General features: G+C 33.6%; 1 protein-coding gene across 1 annotated transcript; it reads right to left on the bottom strand.

Annotated features, from left to right (window-relative positions):
- Positions 1 to 5,871: 5,871 nt before the first annotated feature.
- On the bottom strand, positions 5,872 to 11,007 carry LOC131075340 (protein DETOXIFICATION 16-like). Its single transcript, XM_058012156.2, has 9 exons — positions 10,672 to 11,007; positions 8,903 to 9,447; positions 8,503 to 8,589; positions 8,308 to 8,364; positions 7,927 to 8,165; positions 7,692 to 7,810; positions 6,907 to 6,993; positions 6,403 to 6,468; positions 5,872 to 6,208 (listed from the first exon to the last, which is right to left on the bottom strand). Exons 1-9 carry the CDS (start codon positions 10,963 to 10,965, stop codon positions 6,185 to 6,187), a joined length of 1,518 nt encoding a protein of 505 aa, XP_057868139.2. The 5' UTR covers positions 10,966 to 11,007; the 3' UTR covers positions 5,872 to 6,184.
- Between the last annotated feature and the right edge of the window lie 5,492 nt (positions 11,008 to 16,499).

Genomic DNA, 16,499 nt, shown 5'->3' on the forward strand with positions numbered 1-16,499 from the left:
TTAATTTGATTTAAACTTTGCATATTTTAAGGAAGTCATTTTTAGTAAAGTCGACTTAGTCATGGATCATCACTAATTATGAACTTAACAACTTTAGTGGTTGGTGTCACAAAGTAGGTAATGGTTAACATTGCATGGTGAACGTATAAGAATTCAAAACCATTTAGGACTATTATGTTGCAATAAAATCATGAGTGGTGTCATTTAGAATCAATCGACCACTAGGAGAGATAGCCCAAAAATAGGAAAGAAGGTACATGACAACCCTATATATAGACCATTGAGTTGGAAGAGAAGAGGAGGTGAGATGCAACAAAGGATTAGAGAATGGAATGAAGAAGAGAATAATAGAGGAAAAAAGATAGAAGATAGCAAGTGGAGCACAGAGAAAGATAGTAAGTTAGAAGAGAGATTAGAGAGAGAGCATTTTAGAGAAGAGATAGAAGGAGAATAGAAGATTTGTGAGAGAACTCTTGAGCCATCAAGGAAGAAGTAGGTCAATTTAGAGGAGGCACAGAAGAGTTCATTCCAAGCCAGTTTCAAGCATAAAGAGGTAGGTTCTTTATTTAATTTTGGTTATTATTTAAGGAAGTATGAGATTGGAGGTTTTAGATATAGGTTACGATTATTTAAATGATTTTGCTTGTATCATTGTTTATTGAAAATTTATTATTAATCATTTGAAATAGATGAATGGAAATCATAGAGAAATAGATGTTAATTAATTTAATTTCTATAGTAGTGAATAGGGGTATTTAATCTCTTAGTTATAATATAAGGTTAGTTGTTAGGAAGCATGATAGAAGTTACATTGCAAATATGTTTCTTTTTCTCTAAGAGTTATCGACATTTCTTATGGTTTAAAATTCTAAGTTTAGATCACCTAGCTCTCTATATTCCCATGTTTCCTAGTTCATTTACCACTTTTCTCAACAAATGACAACATTGGTTTATTTGTATTAATATAGTTGTAATTCTTATTTTCTGGAAGTCTTAATTTGAAAGCTATTTATGCATTTTGTTGTTTTAAGAAAAGATTGCCAATATTAGGATCTTGTGTAAATGGTGTTTTCAGTCAAGTTTAAGTTCTGTTGCAATATTAGTTGAGTTGTCATTGTGTCCTATGTTATTATATTTCCTTGGTTAGGTGTTGTTGTATAACCTTATTGATGTGAGCCATTGTGTGTTTTGTCCAAATGTTCAATCTTGGGTTCGTGATTGTGTATCCTTCACCTGTGGTTTGTAAGGAGTAGGTATGGCTGTCTGTTTCACCATAGAGTTCTCGTAGAGAGAGCTTTCCTGTAGTGTCCTATGAGAGAGAGTGGCTTTTGAGCGGGGGCCGTGCCTGAAGTGGATGACAGGATAACCCGTCGAAAGTCAGTTAAAAAGTGATAACCTAATAATTGATTTGGGATGGGTGGGATAAATATTAATTAAGATAATGTGCCTCGTGCATAGGTGAGTGCTAGTACAAGGATCATAATGTTAGGAGAAGGCTTGGAATGGCAAGCTTACCACCTTGTCGTCATGAAAGGATTGGTAGGGTCCGCATGAGACTTAGGTGGAACCGGAGGTTCGGGAGAGGTTACCAGTATAACCCATGATGGGGGCCGAGACCTATGGAGACTGTACCATGGTATCCATCTTAAGCTATGTGATGACACTCTCTCCTTAGAGTCACTAGTGTTTGTGAGTTGAGTCACATGGATGTTTGTGGAGTCTTGTAGTTCTTTCGTACTTGTCTTACTTTTCTTCCTTGAGGGTTTTCTACTATCTCCTAGCACGGTGGGGTGGTTCTATTTCGGAATCACATGGTCGGGTGGTAGTGCCACTTCCCATCAGATGTTCTGGAATGTATCTTCAGGCGAGGAAGGGCTTCGCTGATGTTTCTGGGTTCGTGGTTCATGTACCAGCTCATGTTCATGATCATTGTTCAGTTGAGACCTTGTGGTCATTGTATCAAACTTTTATGGAACCTTGATATTGTAACTTTGTAATCCGTGGCATTTTTGGTAACCATGTATTTATGGATGTTGTAAAAGGGAGTCATTGGAATGTATGTTAATTCAGTTGCTTTAAACTTTTGTATATATGATCTATGGGAAATGAATGCACTGGAGTACTTTGATTCTTTCATTATGGAATTTAGATGTATGTGTAGATTTTATCTTAGGCATTTAATTTTCCTAATTAGCTGAACAACTAGATTAACCGTAGTGTTAATATAATCTATGAATTAATCTTCATTGGTAACCCTTAGGAAATCATGTGTTAGTCTTTTGCTGTGTCATTAAACATGCTATTGATATGATTATGCACTCAATCTTTAGAAAGAAAAATTATTACACCCTTTTAGTTGCCTAGTTGTATTGTTTTCCTTTAGGGTTTTTGGTGGGGCATTACATTTTACATATGTATAGAGAATCTAATAAAACTACAAAGTATTTGATTGGGCTCTTGGCTTTAACAAATGGAGAAATATACAATTCTCTAATTGCTTTTCTAAGGTGAAGAAACTTATGACTAATGATAGAGGGAACTTTAGTAGTGACGCTCATTGCAAAATTAACTATTCCTTTTGCATTTATGGATAATTATTACCTTATTTTAATGTTGTGGTTATTTGCACTACTCAGATGTCTTTTTGACACAAGTAACCTTGCCACATTGATTATGAAGATGGAAGGATTTCATTCCCAAGACAAACTTCCTCTTAATTCTTAAATATTAGCAAGTGTAGTGATGGTGAGATATGTCAAGGTATGGAAGCTTGGAGGAAGGAAAGGGTGATTAAAATATATTTTGTCTATGTGACAACAAATATTTTATGTGATTGTATATCTCCCAAAAATTATTACAAAATCCAACCTCTGGATTCTATGAATTCAATTTGAATTTGCATCCACTCAAAACCAGTTGTATTGCTAGGGTTTATTCAAGCTGTGACAAAAATATTACAATTAGGAGTTCATTGAAGTGTTCAGAGCCTTGACATTATGATGAATTGAAAAAGAATGAGCAGTCATAGGATATATTTTTTAGAGGCTGGCTTGACTCCTTTTATTGAAGCCATGAGGGGGTATAATCGGATCCTTAGTACCAAATTCTATAACTCCTGGAAGAAGGGGAAAGTTTCAATTAGTAGCATCAAATTTCAAGTCTTCTTAGAGCTAATTGCTAAAGCGACAAGTTTGAAGTGCAATGAATTATGTGTTGTCAAGAGAAGTTGTGGCAATTACAAGCTCTTCATGAGTAAATTTTTTGAAGGAGAGAATGAAGTTGTGCTATAGAATGGGTTTAACAAGTCATTTTTTCCTCCCCCTTATGCCCTTGTCAGCTATCATGTTATGCACTATTTTACCTAAGAATCTCATTACACTACCTTACATGGGTGCCATTTTCCTATTTTGAACCATATCAAACACAAGGAGTTTATTAATATTCCTTTCTTCCTTTACACTTCCCTATGTGCTAATAATGGAGTTAAAGGTGTCAATCCTCTAATACACCAAGGCCTTATCTTTGCCTTGTATAGCTATGTGTCCAGTCTTATTCCCAAGAGTAGTAGGCTCCTTACTCAAGTTGAAAGCCCTAATAAGCCTCCTAGGTTTGTCACTATCGAGTTGATTGAAAGTAAGGTGCACTCCCCTGAGAAGCCTGGTTCGTTAGGGAAGAAAAAAGGTAAGAACGTGAATAATCCTAGTGCGGTTCAAGAGGATGATGAGCTTCTTAAGCTAACCCCTGAGAACAAAAATTTAATTGGCCCTAAACTTAGGGGTTCCAAAACTAGGAAGACAAATGAGGCTGCTAAATCAAAAATATCACAATTGACCTAAATGACATGAACACTAAACCTATTGCAAAAGAGGTTCACAAACATGATATTGTTAAACTGGAAATTAGCTAGCGAGGTAGAAGGTCTGTCATACTTAAAGGGAAGGACATAAAGATCAAAGAAATCCAAAGGTGGAAGAGGATTTAGATTCCTTGTCTAAAGAAGAAATTCTCCTAGAGAATGATGATAATAGTGAGGAGTCGGAGGGCAACATCTATGAAATTGAAATGGAGGAATTTAAATAAGACATAGTTGTCTAGAAGGATGAAGATGAGAAGAAGGTTGATTTTGGGATGTAGGATATGAAAATAATGGAGGAGTAGGGGACAAATGAGAACACTCAATCCATGGAAAATACCTCTATCACTAACAATGAAATTTTATCTAACCTTAAAGCTCAGGTTTCTGACTTGTAGGTTAGAATGAAGGACCTTGAATCTAGAGCAAGGAGCCTTAGAGAAGACAAAAAGTTCCTGATGCATGCGATTAATTCCCTTACTCTGATCACATATGGGATCATGAGGAAGGCAACTATGGGGGTAGTCTCTTGCCAGAGAAAATTGAAGAAGCAACACAAAAAGAATGCAAGCTTGAGTGCTCAAAAAGGGGATGATCCCAAAGATTGTAGTCCTAATGATGCATAATGGAAGACTAACCTATAGATCATGGAAAAGAATTGGGCTCTCATTAAAAAATCCAAAAAAAGTAGTTTGTGGATTTGGGTTATCTTCATTTTTTTGGGAGGGTTTTTTTTAGGTATTTATCTATGTTATGGTTTTAGTCAAACTCTTTGTTATGAACTTTAATGGCCTGTGTGTCTTCTATATGATTAGTCGGTTAGCTATTATCTTTATTAGTTTACTTTGGATGTTGTTTACTTGCTAGACTTTTTGTTTATGTTTTTGATTATGTATGGTTGATGGTTGGTCTTTGAGTGCTTCTAGTTGTTTTGTGCTAGTGGTTGTTTTATGATAGATTAGTTGTGTTGTTAACTATATGGGTCAGGGCCCTTCCCTTGTTACTTAACCAAAAGCAATTAAACTATTTTTCGACTTAAAGAATTTTCATTAATATGTTTCTTTCAAACATTTAACAAATTATCTTTGCACCAAATATAAACAATTTTAATATATTGGAGTTAACTTATAATTAAGATTTTCTCATACTAATAATCCATTAAGGCAATATGACATAATTCATTTAAACTTGATATTTTTCTAGTGATAGCATAAGATTGAAACAGATTACATTAAATTAAATTCTCAATTATAGCAATTCTATTTTTCACAAATATTTTGATTTCTAAAGAATGAGTTAGAACACATTAATTTTCCTTCACTATAAATAAAATCTCTAGCAAACATATTATCTTTCTATTGAAAACATTAAAAAATTCATAAATATGACGAATATGTAATTGATATAACCTAAAAATGTAGGACGACAAAAAAATCAACCACACATAAAGGACTAAGTCACTTTACAAGTTAAACAAAACATATTAATTTTTGAATCACTATTGACTTAGGTCTAGATTTACTTAGGGATTCACAAGACTCATTTCACACTCAATTGAGCGAGAAAGACTTTATCAAACCTGTTTTTTCTAAATTGATTATTAGTGGGGAAAGAAAGTATCGTACTTTGCACACTCAAGCGAAATAGTAGCACCATTAAAGAATAGCCAAGCAAGTGCAACAAACACCCAAAATAACATAATATCCAAATGAATCCTTAAATCATCACATTTAACTAGAAATCATCTATGTTAAGCATGAAATGGACATAAAGATGTAGAAATTACTAATAATCTAGAATCCTGAATCAATTATGATGAACACATCTATATCATATATATAATTAAAATAGTAAAATAGAACTAATACAATAATCCAAACATATTAAAGACACAACAAATACATCTATAATACATAGTCAACAATCCAGATACTAATACAAAGCCTCGTCAAAAAACATATTGATAATAATACAAAACATTATCACACTGAATAAAACTAAAATAAAAATCCCTAAGACATTACAAAAGACTTCTCAATGAAAATAAATGAAAATAATGACGCATAACAGCACATTAGAGAAGAAGATTACAATGGTCCTTGTGAACATTGATTTGAATTTTATCATAATTTGATCAGTTTTTCTTATCACCAATCTCCGACAATGAAGCCACTCTTTCCAGCACTATTAAATAAATTAAGGAAACTGTCTCATTTAATAATGGCATTGCCTTTACAGCTGGAGTACCCTGTCGCATTTTATAGCTGAAGGCAGCCAAAAATCGACTTTGTTCTTCAAGAGCTTGAAAACTGGTTACAAAACTTATCAGCATCAAGGTTCATACTTTTTATCGTCCTGTTTTTTTTCATGACAATAAGTTAAGGATTCCATGACAATGAATCAATTGATTTTCCCAGTATTTAATCAGCTTAGAAACATGAAAGCATTTTGCTTTCGATGCTTTTTTCCATGTCTTTTATCTCACAGAGTTTTCCATTCTTAATTTCTCCAAAATCAGGCTTCTCTTGAAAGCAGAAAAGAGTTCATACCTTTATTATATCATCACTGAGTATGGGTAATGATGACGCATACACTCTGTCTCTTGCATTTCTTGCCTACCAGTAAGAATCAATGTTTATATGAGTAAACAATATTACTAGATTCATGGATAATATTCAGCTAGATTTAAAGCAAGCATTCATTTTCATGTCAAATTCATAGACTGTAAAGAGGAAGATAGACAAATTTGTTGGTCTAGATGCTATGTGCATGTGGACATAAACCTTCCATTAATATATGTAATGTGCATTTAATCAAACTGGTCAAATCATGTAGATACATTTCAACCTCAAATGAAATTTGAAATCAGTCTGATATAAATAAGATTCATTATAGGCTGTGCTATGGGTCATCGATATTCATTCTTCTAGTTCTGCCTCATATAATTTACATTGCAGGAAAAATAAATGGATACAATCCATGTCTTATTTTCTCATATAAAACAACAATTGCTGCACTTTTCTCTTTAGAATACTAAAATTGGAGCTACTTACTTGTTCTTCCCAGCCTATACATGTTGTTACTAGGAATAGTAAAAATGATTGTACAAAAAGGCCACAGATAATTCCGAGCCAGAGTCCCTGAAACATCCATGAAAATTTGGTATAATTAACAAATCAAAATGTTAAAAAATAGTATTGTGTTTTCTTCTTTGTAAAACACCACCATTTTCCCTGCTTTCTCTACTATTACGAAGAGGAAAGGAACTAGGAAAATTCTGAACAAGTCTCTTCCACGTTTATTACTTTGTCAATTTCTTTATGGTTTATGTTAAAATACAACTAGTCAAGGTTGTGATGGAAAATAGTTTGCATTTACCTAGCAGTTACGATTCAGATGAAGAACAATTAGAAATGTAGCAAAGAAATCTAGACAATGAGATATAATATGAAGTTAGATTCATGCCTACACTCAGTTCAGTTAATTTGTAGAAGTTTATCAATAGCAATATCTAGATTCTGGCATCCTATTCTAAATCAACAGTTTTGAAATGAGCATGTTACCTGTCTCACCTTTATATATGGTTGCTTCATAGCATGCCTTATGACAGTGAAAAATAACTTATATTCTCAAAGTGCTGCCGGGAATGGTCTAGCCAGTTGAACATCAGACTATGATTTCAATAACAGTTCTATTTTGAGGATTATCATTTATCAGTAAAAAATCTACTCTAACAGGTAAGATAAACTTTGATGTTTTTTCCAAAGTTCTCTTCTAGCTTTTAAAACATAAATTTCAGAGCTTTGAAAATCAAATCAGTGGAGAAAGGGTAACTGACCCTGCCACCAATATGTAGTACAAAGGCCAAAAAGAAAGCTACAGGAATGCCAACCATGTAGTATGCCCCAAGATTAACGTAAGCACCCACTTTTTGCCACCCACATCCTCTGGCAACGCCTGAAATATTATTTGCAAAAAAAGCATTACTTAAACAGAAAGCGTTGTTATGCTAACATGACTTCATGATGAATTTGTTTGTAGCTCCAAATATGATAATAAAAAGTAATATGAACCTGAAAGAATGCATTGGATTACATCCAAAAATGATGAGACTGTTAGCAATGGGATCATGCTTGCAATATAATCAACGACTTCTTTTTCATTGCTGTAAGCATAGCCCCAAACATTTCGTATAGAGAATAAAAGACATCCTATCATGACTGCCTCTGTGATTGCTATAAAGAACACCGCATACACTGCTAAGCGGGCAGCATTAGGGCGTCCAGCTCCCAGTTCATTTGAAACTCGTGTACTGCAGCGTGAACATTGTTAAATTTTTTGATTGAAAATGATTTTGATTAAATCCATGATAGGTTAAATGATTCTTAGTTGACTAGGATAAATGAGTAACAGAAATAGTAGAAATTTACTAGTTAGCTGCAAAATGTACTTACCTTACAGCAGCACTAAAACCAAATGGAATCATATATGCTATAGAAGAAGTGTTAAGGCTGCAAAGTTTCAAAGCTAGCTCAGACAAAAATGAAGCAGATGCAATTAAATACCCTAATTGAAATTTGAGATTCATTTATAATTAAACTTCTTATATCACATTTCCTAATTAGAATTCTCACGTTACACATACATACCAGATTGAAAGAACTGATGTCTCGAGTTTTGGATTGGGCAACAGACCTGACAAGATGATAAGTATTTCAAAGGACCACCACTGCAAGCTGTTGACACCCATAGAATAATGAACTAACAAAATAAGTTTAAAAAAACATTCTAAAATAATCTGCCATACATCATTAGCAACTTGTGGTATCGTCTGATGAACAAAAATGGATCTTAACTGTTTGACAAAATATTCATCACGTGTCATGAACTTCGAATATTGGGAAGGGTTAAAAAGATGAAAGATTTTAATGACGTTAATGAGACTAAACAATCTATGGGTTAAAAGGAAGTATATTGACCACAAAAATGCTATGTAGTACGTAGATAATTTGCATCAAATTTTGCATCTAAGAGATTGAAGTAGTATACCAGATCATGAATGAAGATGGAATGGCAAGCTTGAGAAAATGTTTAATATCATGCAAAGCCTCCGTTGTAAAGGATGTCCATGTCCTCTTGCATGCAGGTGAAATTTTAATATATAGAAAAAGAAGTGTCACATTGAGCCAGCTCGAAATGCCGTTTGCCAAGGCCGCCCCTTTATTTCCTAATCCACTTCTAAATACCAGAACCCAGCACATTGGAACATGCAAACACAAAGTAAATGCAGAGCATAGCATCGTGGGAAAGACAATGCTTTGTGACTGCAGAAATCTTAGAAGGGGTTGAAGGGCTGCATAAGCAAACAGACTGGGAATCATCCATCTGGCATATTTCCCTCCTTCAAAGGATATTAGAGGGTCCTGCCCAAATGCAATTAGAATGTTGCCCATGTAAGCCCACATCACAGCAATCGGTATGCTCACACAAAAAAGAGCAAAAAATGCTCTCTGCACGTGAATCCCAAGCTGATGGTATTGCTTTGCTCCATAGGCCTGTCCACATAGTGTTTCCAATGTACTTCCCATTCCCATCTGTACAGATAGAAGAGAAAATAGTTGGTATTCCATGCAATATTGCATTCCTGGCTTTTAAACAAACTTAAATCTTCACTTCTATGAATATACTCACTGTAGACTTCAACAATCTCCAAAAAGAAGTGAATCATAATAACTGCTAAAATGTTTTTTAGAGTCAATTCAGTGCGGCAGGTATGCAGACCGAATCAAGTTACATTTTTAATTGGGTTTCCTCAAAAACTTTTTCAATAATTCATCATGTAAGGAAAAGGTAGACTACTGTTCATTTCACAGGATGATAGATAAAAAACTAGTTTGGATTTATTCAATTTGCTTTATAGCATCATATTACATTCATGAAAGTAGATTACCAACCCCAAGATCAAATTTTAAATTTTGTTTTGTAAAATTTGGAACTCAGGTTCAAAGGTCCAATACAGGATCAAAATTGGTAACGACATTTGTATCAGCTGAGCAACTCTAGTTGAATTGAAGGTTAACTTAATGAACCATAGATGAGGTATTAATAGATTTATCAGTACCTGCTGCAGAAACTATTGAAAACATCAAAAGCCTGCCATATGGTTTGAGTCTGTATTTGGGATCTTATAAAAAAAATTTAAGCATATAATGTTTCAACAGTGGATCATTATCAAAATAATATTTAAGGGATAAGTATAACAACTCATTTTCATAAGTAGTATATGTTTTTCAGCCATCTAATTGGAACTCGAATGGCCCATTTACAGTCAGACTCAAACCATTAACCATATTCCCAGGCAATTCCGTCGCACATTTTCCAAAGTCCACTTAATTTGCAACCCCATCTCAAAACCTTTAAGCAAATATTGTGACTGATTAACTTTTTATCATTAGAGCTATCTATTTCAGCGGTGCATCAGTATGAAATATTTGGACCAAAAAAGTTATCGAATATAGGTTGCAGTATAAAACAGAGCAATTTCATGTCTTATGATGCTACCCTTTATAATGGCCATTTGCTAGTTCAAAATCTATGGAATCATATACATTAGGAATAAGTGAACTAATCATTTAAGGACACCAGTAATCCTGGAATTGAAAGAGTCCAGATTTTGAGATAATGTTTTAATTTCTCAACATTTCTAAAGCTTTTTTCTTCTGGGGAATTTAAGAAGGGAAAGAATATCAGGAAAGTATTCAAACTATAAACTCTTACAACAAAAGCAAACAAAGCAAAGCAAAGTTTTTAAATCATACCAGCACACTGAAGCCAGAGAAACTTGCAAAGGAAGTAGCAATAGCTGCACTAGAGAGCGCAAGTTCCCCTAAATGCCCTACCACCATAACAGACATCACCTGCATGCTGAACTGTAACAAGTTCACAGACACCATGGGCCCTGCTATCCAGCATTGTTTCTTTACTTCCTCCCATATTAGAGCTGCACTGCACTTCACTTCATCCTCAAATACATCTCTGTCCTCCTTGGCGAGGAGTGGGTTTAACATATCATTCTCGTGTTCATGGCTCTGAATTGAATCACGTCTCTCCATGGTTGATCGAATGGAGGAAGTAAATTCAACCAGCTAATAAGCCTGTTTGTATGTTTATAACATAAGAATACTGAATCGCCTCTGCAGAAGACATGAAAAAAACATAACAAAAAACAATCTTTCACTTTATCATAGTTTTAAAATTCTGTATTGGTAAGAGAATCAAAATTATGTTGACGGCTTAGCACAACCATTTGTCTGCATCTGTGCCTCATAATACAATTTCTAACAGGCCACCATGTAAGTTCTGATCATGAGACGACAGTTGGTGACTCTAAAATATACGACTCTGAGGTGACTTGTTTTGGTCTCTCCTAGCAGCACCTTTTTATTTTAGTACTAGTTCTGACCATAATAAAACACTAGCAATTGGACCCATATGTTAATAGCATGCCAATAGTTTTTTAATCTTCAATCAGTCGCATCTACAATATTCAATTCTTTATTAGTTCGAAATAATAAGCTCCATAGATTAATAATATGTCTGGTGTTTTTTATTCTTTTGGCAGTTTATTTAATCATCAAATATATCACATTTCTTGACAATAAAGAGAGGTAAAAAATTATTCAAAACAAAAAGAGATACAACAAAAGAAGGCGCATCGTCCAACCAAAAGAACTACTTAGCCTGTTTGTATGTTTATAACATAAGAATACTGAATCGCATCTGTAGAAGAGATGAAAAAAACAAACAAAAAACAATTTTTCACTTTATCACAGTTTTTAAATTCTGTACTGGTAAGAGAATCAAAACTAATTTGACGGGTCACCACAGCCATTTGTCTGCTTGTGTGCCACATAATACAATTTCCAACAGGTCACCATGTAAGTTCTGATCACCAGACGACAGTTGGTGACTATAAAATATACCAGTCTTGGGTGGCTTGTTTTGGTCTATCCTTGTAGTGTCTTTTTATTTAGTACCACTTCTGACCATAATAAAACACAAGCAATTGGATATAGTTCTTAATCTTCATCAATCGCATCTACAATATTTATTAATTCTTTATTAAATTGATATAATAAGCTGTATAGATTAAAAGAGACGCAATGCGTCAAGTTTTAATAGGGTGGAAGGGGAGATAGGAAGATAAAGGTAGATATAAAGATAGAGTGAAAGAGGAAGAGTCGTCCTCCTTCAATAAGGTGGGGGAGAGAGAAAGATAAAGTAGATATAAAGATAGAGTGGGAGACGAAAAGGGAGATAAAAAAAATGGAGATGTAGAGATGTAGAGATAGACAGGTGATACAAAGAGAATGAGGGAGGGATATATGGAGAGATAGGTAAATGAGAGATAGAAGAGGGGGGAGGAGAAAAGACAAAGAGATAGAAGAGGGGGGAGAGAAGAGACAGAGAGATAAACAAATAGGGAGAAGTAGAGATTAAAAAATATAGATTGAGAGGGAGAAAGAAATAGGAGATGATATTGATTGATATATTATTGCACGGAGATATATGGTTTGCTATCTTAACTTAGGCTAAAATATAAGTTTACATTTAATTACGAAAAATATTGTATATAATTGTAATGGTGAGATTTATATATTTTTATGTTAATTATTATTTAGTTTTAAGTTTATTTTAATAGTTTTTTCTAATGTAATCACATCATTTATATTTTATCAACTAAAAAAGTAAATTGAAATATGTGCATCAAAGCATCTATTATTGATAGTCTTAGGTACCATCATTATTGTTTTTTGATGTGATTTATGAAAATAGGTTTTTTTTTGTCTATTTTATTAGTAAAAATAGAAATGTTTAGTTTTATAAATAATGAGTTAAAAAAAGGCCCTTTCATTGTGACATAAGCCTATGATGGTTCTATGTTATCTTATATAAAAATCTTAAGCACATTTATTTTAAAAATGCTAGAGTTATCAATATATAATTATTTTATTTTAGTTCAAAATTATTTAAAAATTGCATGATTTATTTAAGTAAAACAAAATAATTATTAAGTAAGTTATTAAATTATTAAATAATCTTTAGCTAGAAAAATTAATTTTTTCACTAAATAAATAAATTGATACTTGGAATGTTATGATTCACCATACATTGCCACATGTGTTCATAGTAACATATCATCATTATGCGTAAACAAATAAATTGTATGGATAATGACATTTTATGTGGTTCATATTGTAGTTTATTTCTTTAGCATTCTAATAATATTAAAAAAATTAACAATATTAATATATTTTTAATTTTTTTTAATAATATTATTGAATGTTTTTGTTTGTCATTATTTTTTATTTAACATTATATTAATAAAATTAAGATCACTACAATAAGTTAATATGTTTAAGATTATTAAAGTAGACCTTTTAATCACATTTGTTCATTTTCGCCAACCACTTCATTTTTCTTTTTTTAAAAGAGCATGGCCTATATCTTATTTTAAGTTTTTTTCTCAACTTGACAATAGATCATATTATGTGACATAAAATTATATAATAAAATTTTATACAACATTTTATTCAAATACACTCTAATCTTCTTCTAATAAATTATGGAAAAAACTTATTTAAAATAATGATATATTTTATAACAAAATAATTTTTATATATGTTATTATTTTCAATTTTAAAAATTAAATATTCTAAATAATTTAAATTCTTGATAAATAAAAAATATCTACAATATTAAGAATTATTTTTTTGATCGGTAAAGGGCATTAGCCGATAGGATAATATATTAATAATACCAAGACATATATAGAATAGATAATAGTTTGAAGATCGAATGCCCAAGACAATGAGAAAAATAATTACAAAATGCCCAAAAGTGCAAGTGCAATATTAAGAATTATTATGTTTTTAATGTTAACATTTTTATTTTCAACTGTCTTTTAGTTATGAAGATTACTAAGATTTTTTTTTGATGAATTGACATTTTCATTAATATTTAAATTAAAATACACTATCCACAAAAAAGGTAGGGGGTGCAAGATCACCCCTCATAAGTCATATTGGCAACTCCTAGAAATAGAAATAAATATAAAAAAAACACGAGTAGCACTAAAAAATAGAAATAACTAAAAATAATTCGCTAAGCAACTAAAGTAGTGGCATCAAGAGATGGTGGGGGACCATGATCATCCTTGGGACCCCATACATCGACGAGGTCAGGGTTGTTGCCCAAGAGGGACCACACTTGATTAGTAGTTGTTTCTTCATTCTCATTCTCCTTCTTGCCCAAGGAGATAGCTAGAGCAAGCCGTGGGAACCCTTTGGAAGAGTCGGGCCAAGAGTTATCTTCGTTGGTATCTGGCTAACCAAAATCACCACCAAAAAAATAGTTAGCACCCCACGTGCCATACCTGAAGGCAGAGTCACCACGTGGAAAAAAAGATGATCAATGTTGATTGAAGCCGCTACCACCATCAGATTGACAAAGAGTAAACTTGGGCCATGAGGTTGTGAATGATGAGTACAGGAGTTGTAGTCATGTCGTCGACTCTAGGCTAGAAAACAATCACAAGGCGAAGAGTGGACATGGGAGGCAAAAGGGTCTAAAGGAACTCATGCTACCATACAAGGGGCATTTCCTTAATGATCTAAGAGAACTTGAAAGTAGTCTACCTCGAGTGAAAACTTGTTAGCTTGCACTTGAATCTAAAGAATCACATTATTAGAAATATACACTTTAGTAAAAAGAGAAACATGAATATCAATAGAGGTGAGAAAACTAAACAACATTTCTATCCTTATGTAATGTGAAGAGGATTTCCACCCTAAAAGCATGCCAAATCTAAGTGATTTTGTAGGGAATTTGAGGGAAATTCCCCAAAAGAGTCATATGCCTTGAGTGAAGGGCTTAGGTCGAAAAGGATTGAAAAAATCATGAATCCAATTTCACAATTGTTGAGCTCGGTGACAAAACCAAAAACGATGGGTGAAAGTTTCTCTAACCATAAAATGGATACTGAGGGTCAAGAACTCCCAAGTTCCACAGTTGAGCACCCAACAACAAGCCTTAGAAAATAACACACCAAGAAAAATGAGCTAGCTTAGGTTCAACAATAGAAAACCAAACAGTTTGAAGTTTGCAATGCCATATGTGTTGTGAAAACTTCAAATGCCATCAAAGATTCAAAGTCGAGACCAGAGGCAAATGAGGCATGACCAAATGGTAACCCAACTTGGGCTTAGAATTATAGAAGGGCATGTTGGGAAACCAATTCTAATCTTTCCACTAGTTTTTGGCATACTGAATGCCCAACGTGTGTAGCATACTCAGAGGCAGAGTTGATAAGACAAGGTCAATTTTTTGTCAATCTGGTCGGGCAAGATGAAACTTGACTTGCATGTCCTCCCAAGAAAAAAGTTGCATAATAGCTTTGGAGAAAAAGTCCCTAGGGGTGCAAATGTTGAACTTGTAAAAACATAGAGCATTAACCCCAAGAATGCAGGCTAAAGGAATCCTTTGAATCTGAAAGAGAGATGATCATCAATTATTATGCTGATTGAAAGAAAGACCATCCCTAAATCCAGCTCCATCCCAACAAAGCTAGGGTTTGATAAATTCCTAGGCACACCAAACATTTTTGGCAACAAAAGTGCCTTCAATGTGCATAGCATCTTTCATGACAAGAAGGGTTTGAAATTTGATCCTCTTCCATGAGGGCCTATTAGTTGGATATTTGACAGAAATACAATGTTTGACAATAAATTTCCAGGCTTCATCATGAGTGATGGCCCAAATGATCCATTTGATGCATAATGCAAGACCCAACTTTTGGGTATAAATAAGACCAAGCCCTCCAAACTCCCTGGGGAGACAATAATACTCCCAAGCAACTCTGTGAAAGCCAAGATGGCCAGTTGTCAAATCCCACAAAAAATCTTGAAGAAGCTTTTGAAGCCTATTATAAGAAGCTTTCGAGGGGGCCTAGTAGGAAGAGTTGTACAAATTGCTAGCAACAAAAACTTTATAACAAATATGGAATTTACTAGCCAACAAAAGTGGCTTAGTAATCTAGAAAGCCAATTTTTTCTTGATTCTCGTGAGAACCACATTCCATAGGCCCATAGGAGAACCATGGAAGGCAAAGGGAATGCCCAAAAATTGAAAGATTTCCCCATGCTGAATCCATTTCCACCAATATTGGAGAATCTAATTAGGGGCCTAGAGAAAGGATTGCCTTTAACACTAGGTTTTTTGTCATTGTATCACCAATCTAGAAGCCAAATAGAAAGTATCAAGGAAATGCAAATATTCACAAACATTATCTTCATCTTCAATAAGGGTGAGGAAGGAATCATCTTGAAGCAGTCACAATATGAGAGTCCTTAAGGAGAATAGTCTAGATCGTGCAGTAAGAGTAAACACAATAGAAGCAACACAATGTGATGGAGCCAATGTAGAATCAAACTTATATTATATCATGGAATACGAATTGGTCGGCAACATGTGAGCTATTTGGTTTGGCACGCAGGCTTGATCATAAACATACTCAAAATACCATATTTAGGCTCAAGAAAGAATGCGAGCTAACTCTAGATCTCTTAATCTTCTACATATAAATATC

The sequence above is a fragment of the Cryptomeria japonica genome, chromosome 2, assembly GCF_030272615.1.
Source record: "Cryptomeria japonica chromosome 2, Sugi_1.0, whole genome shotgun sequence".
NCBI lineage: Eukaryota > Viridiplantae > Streptophyta > Pinopsida > Cupressales > Cupressaceae > Cryptomeria > Cryptomeria japonica.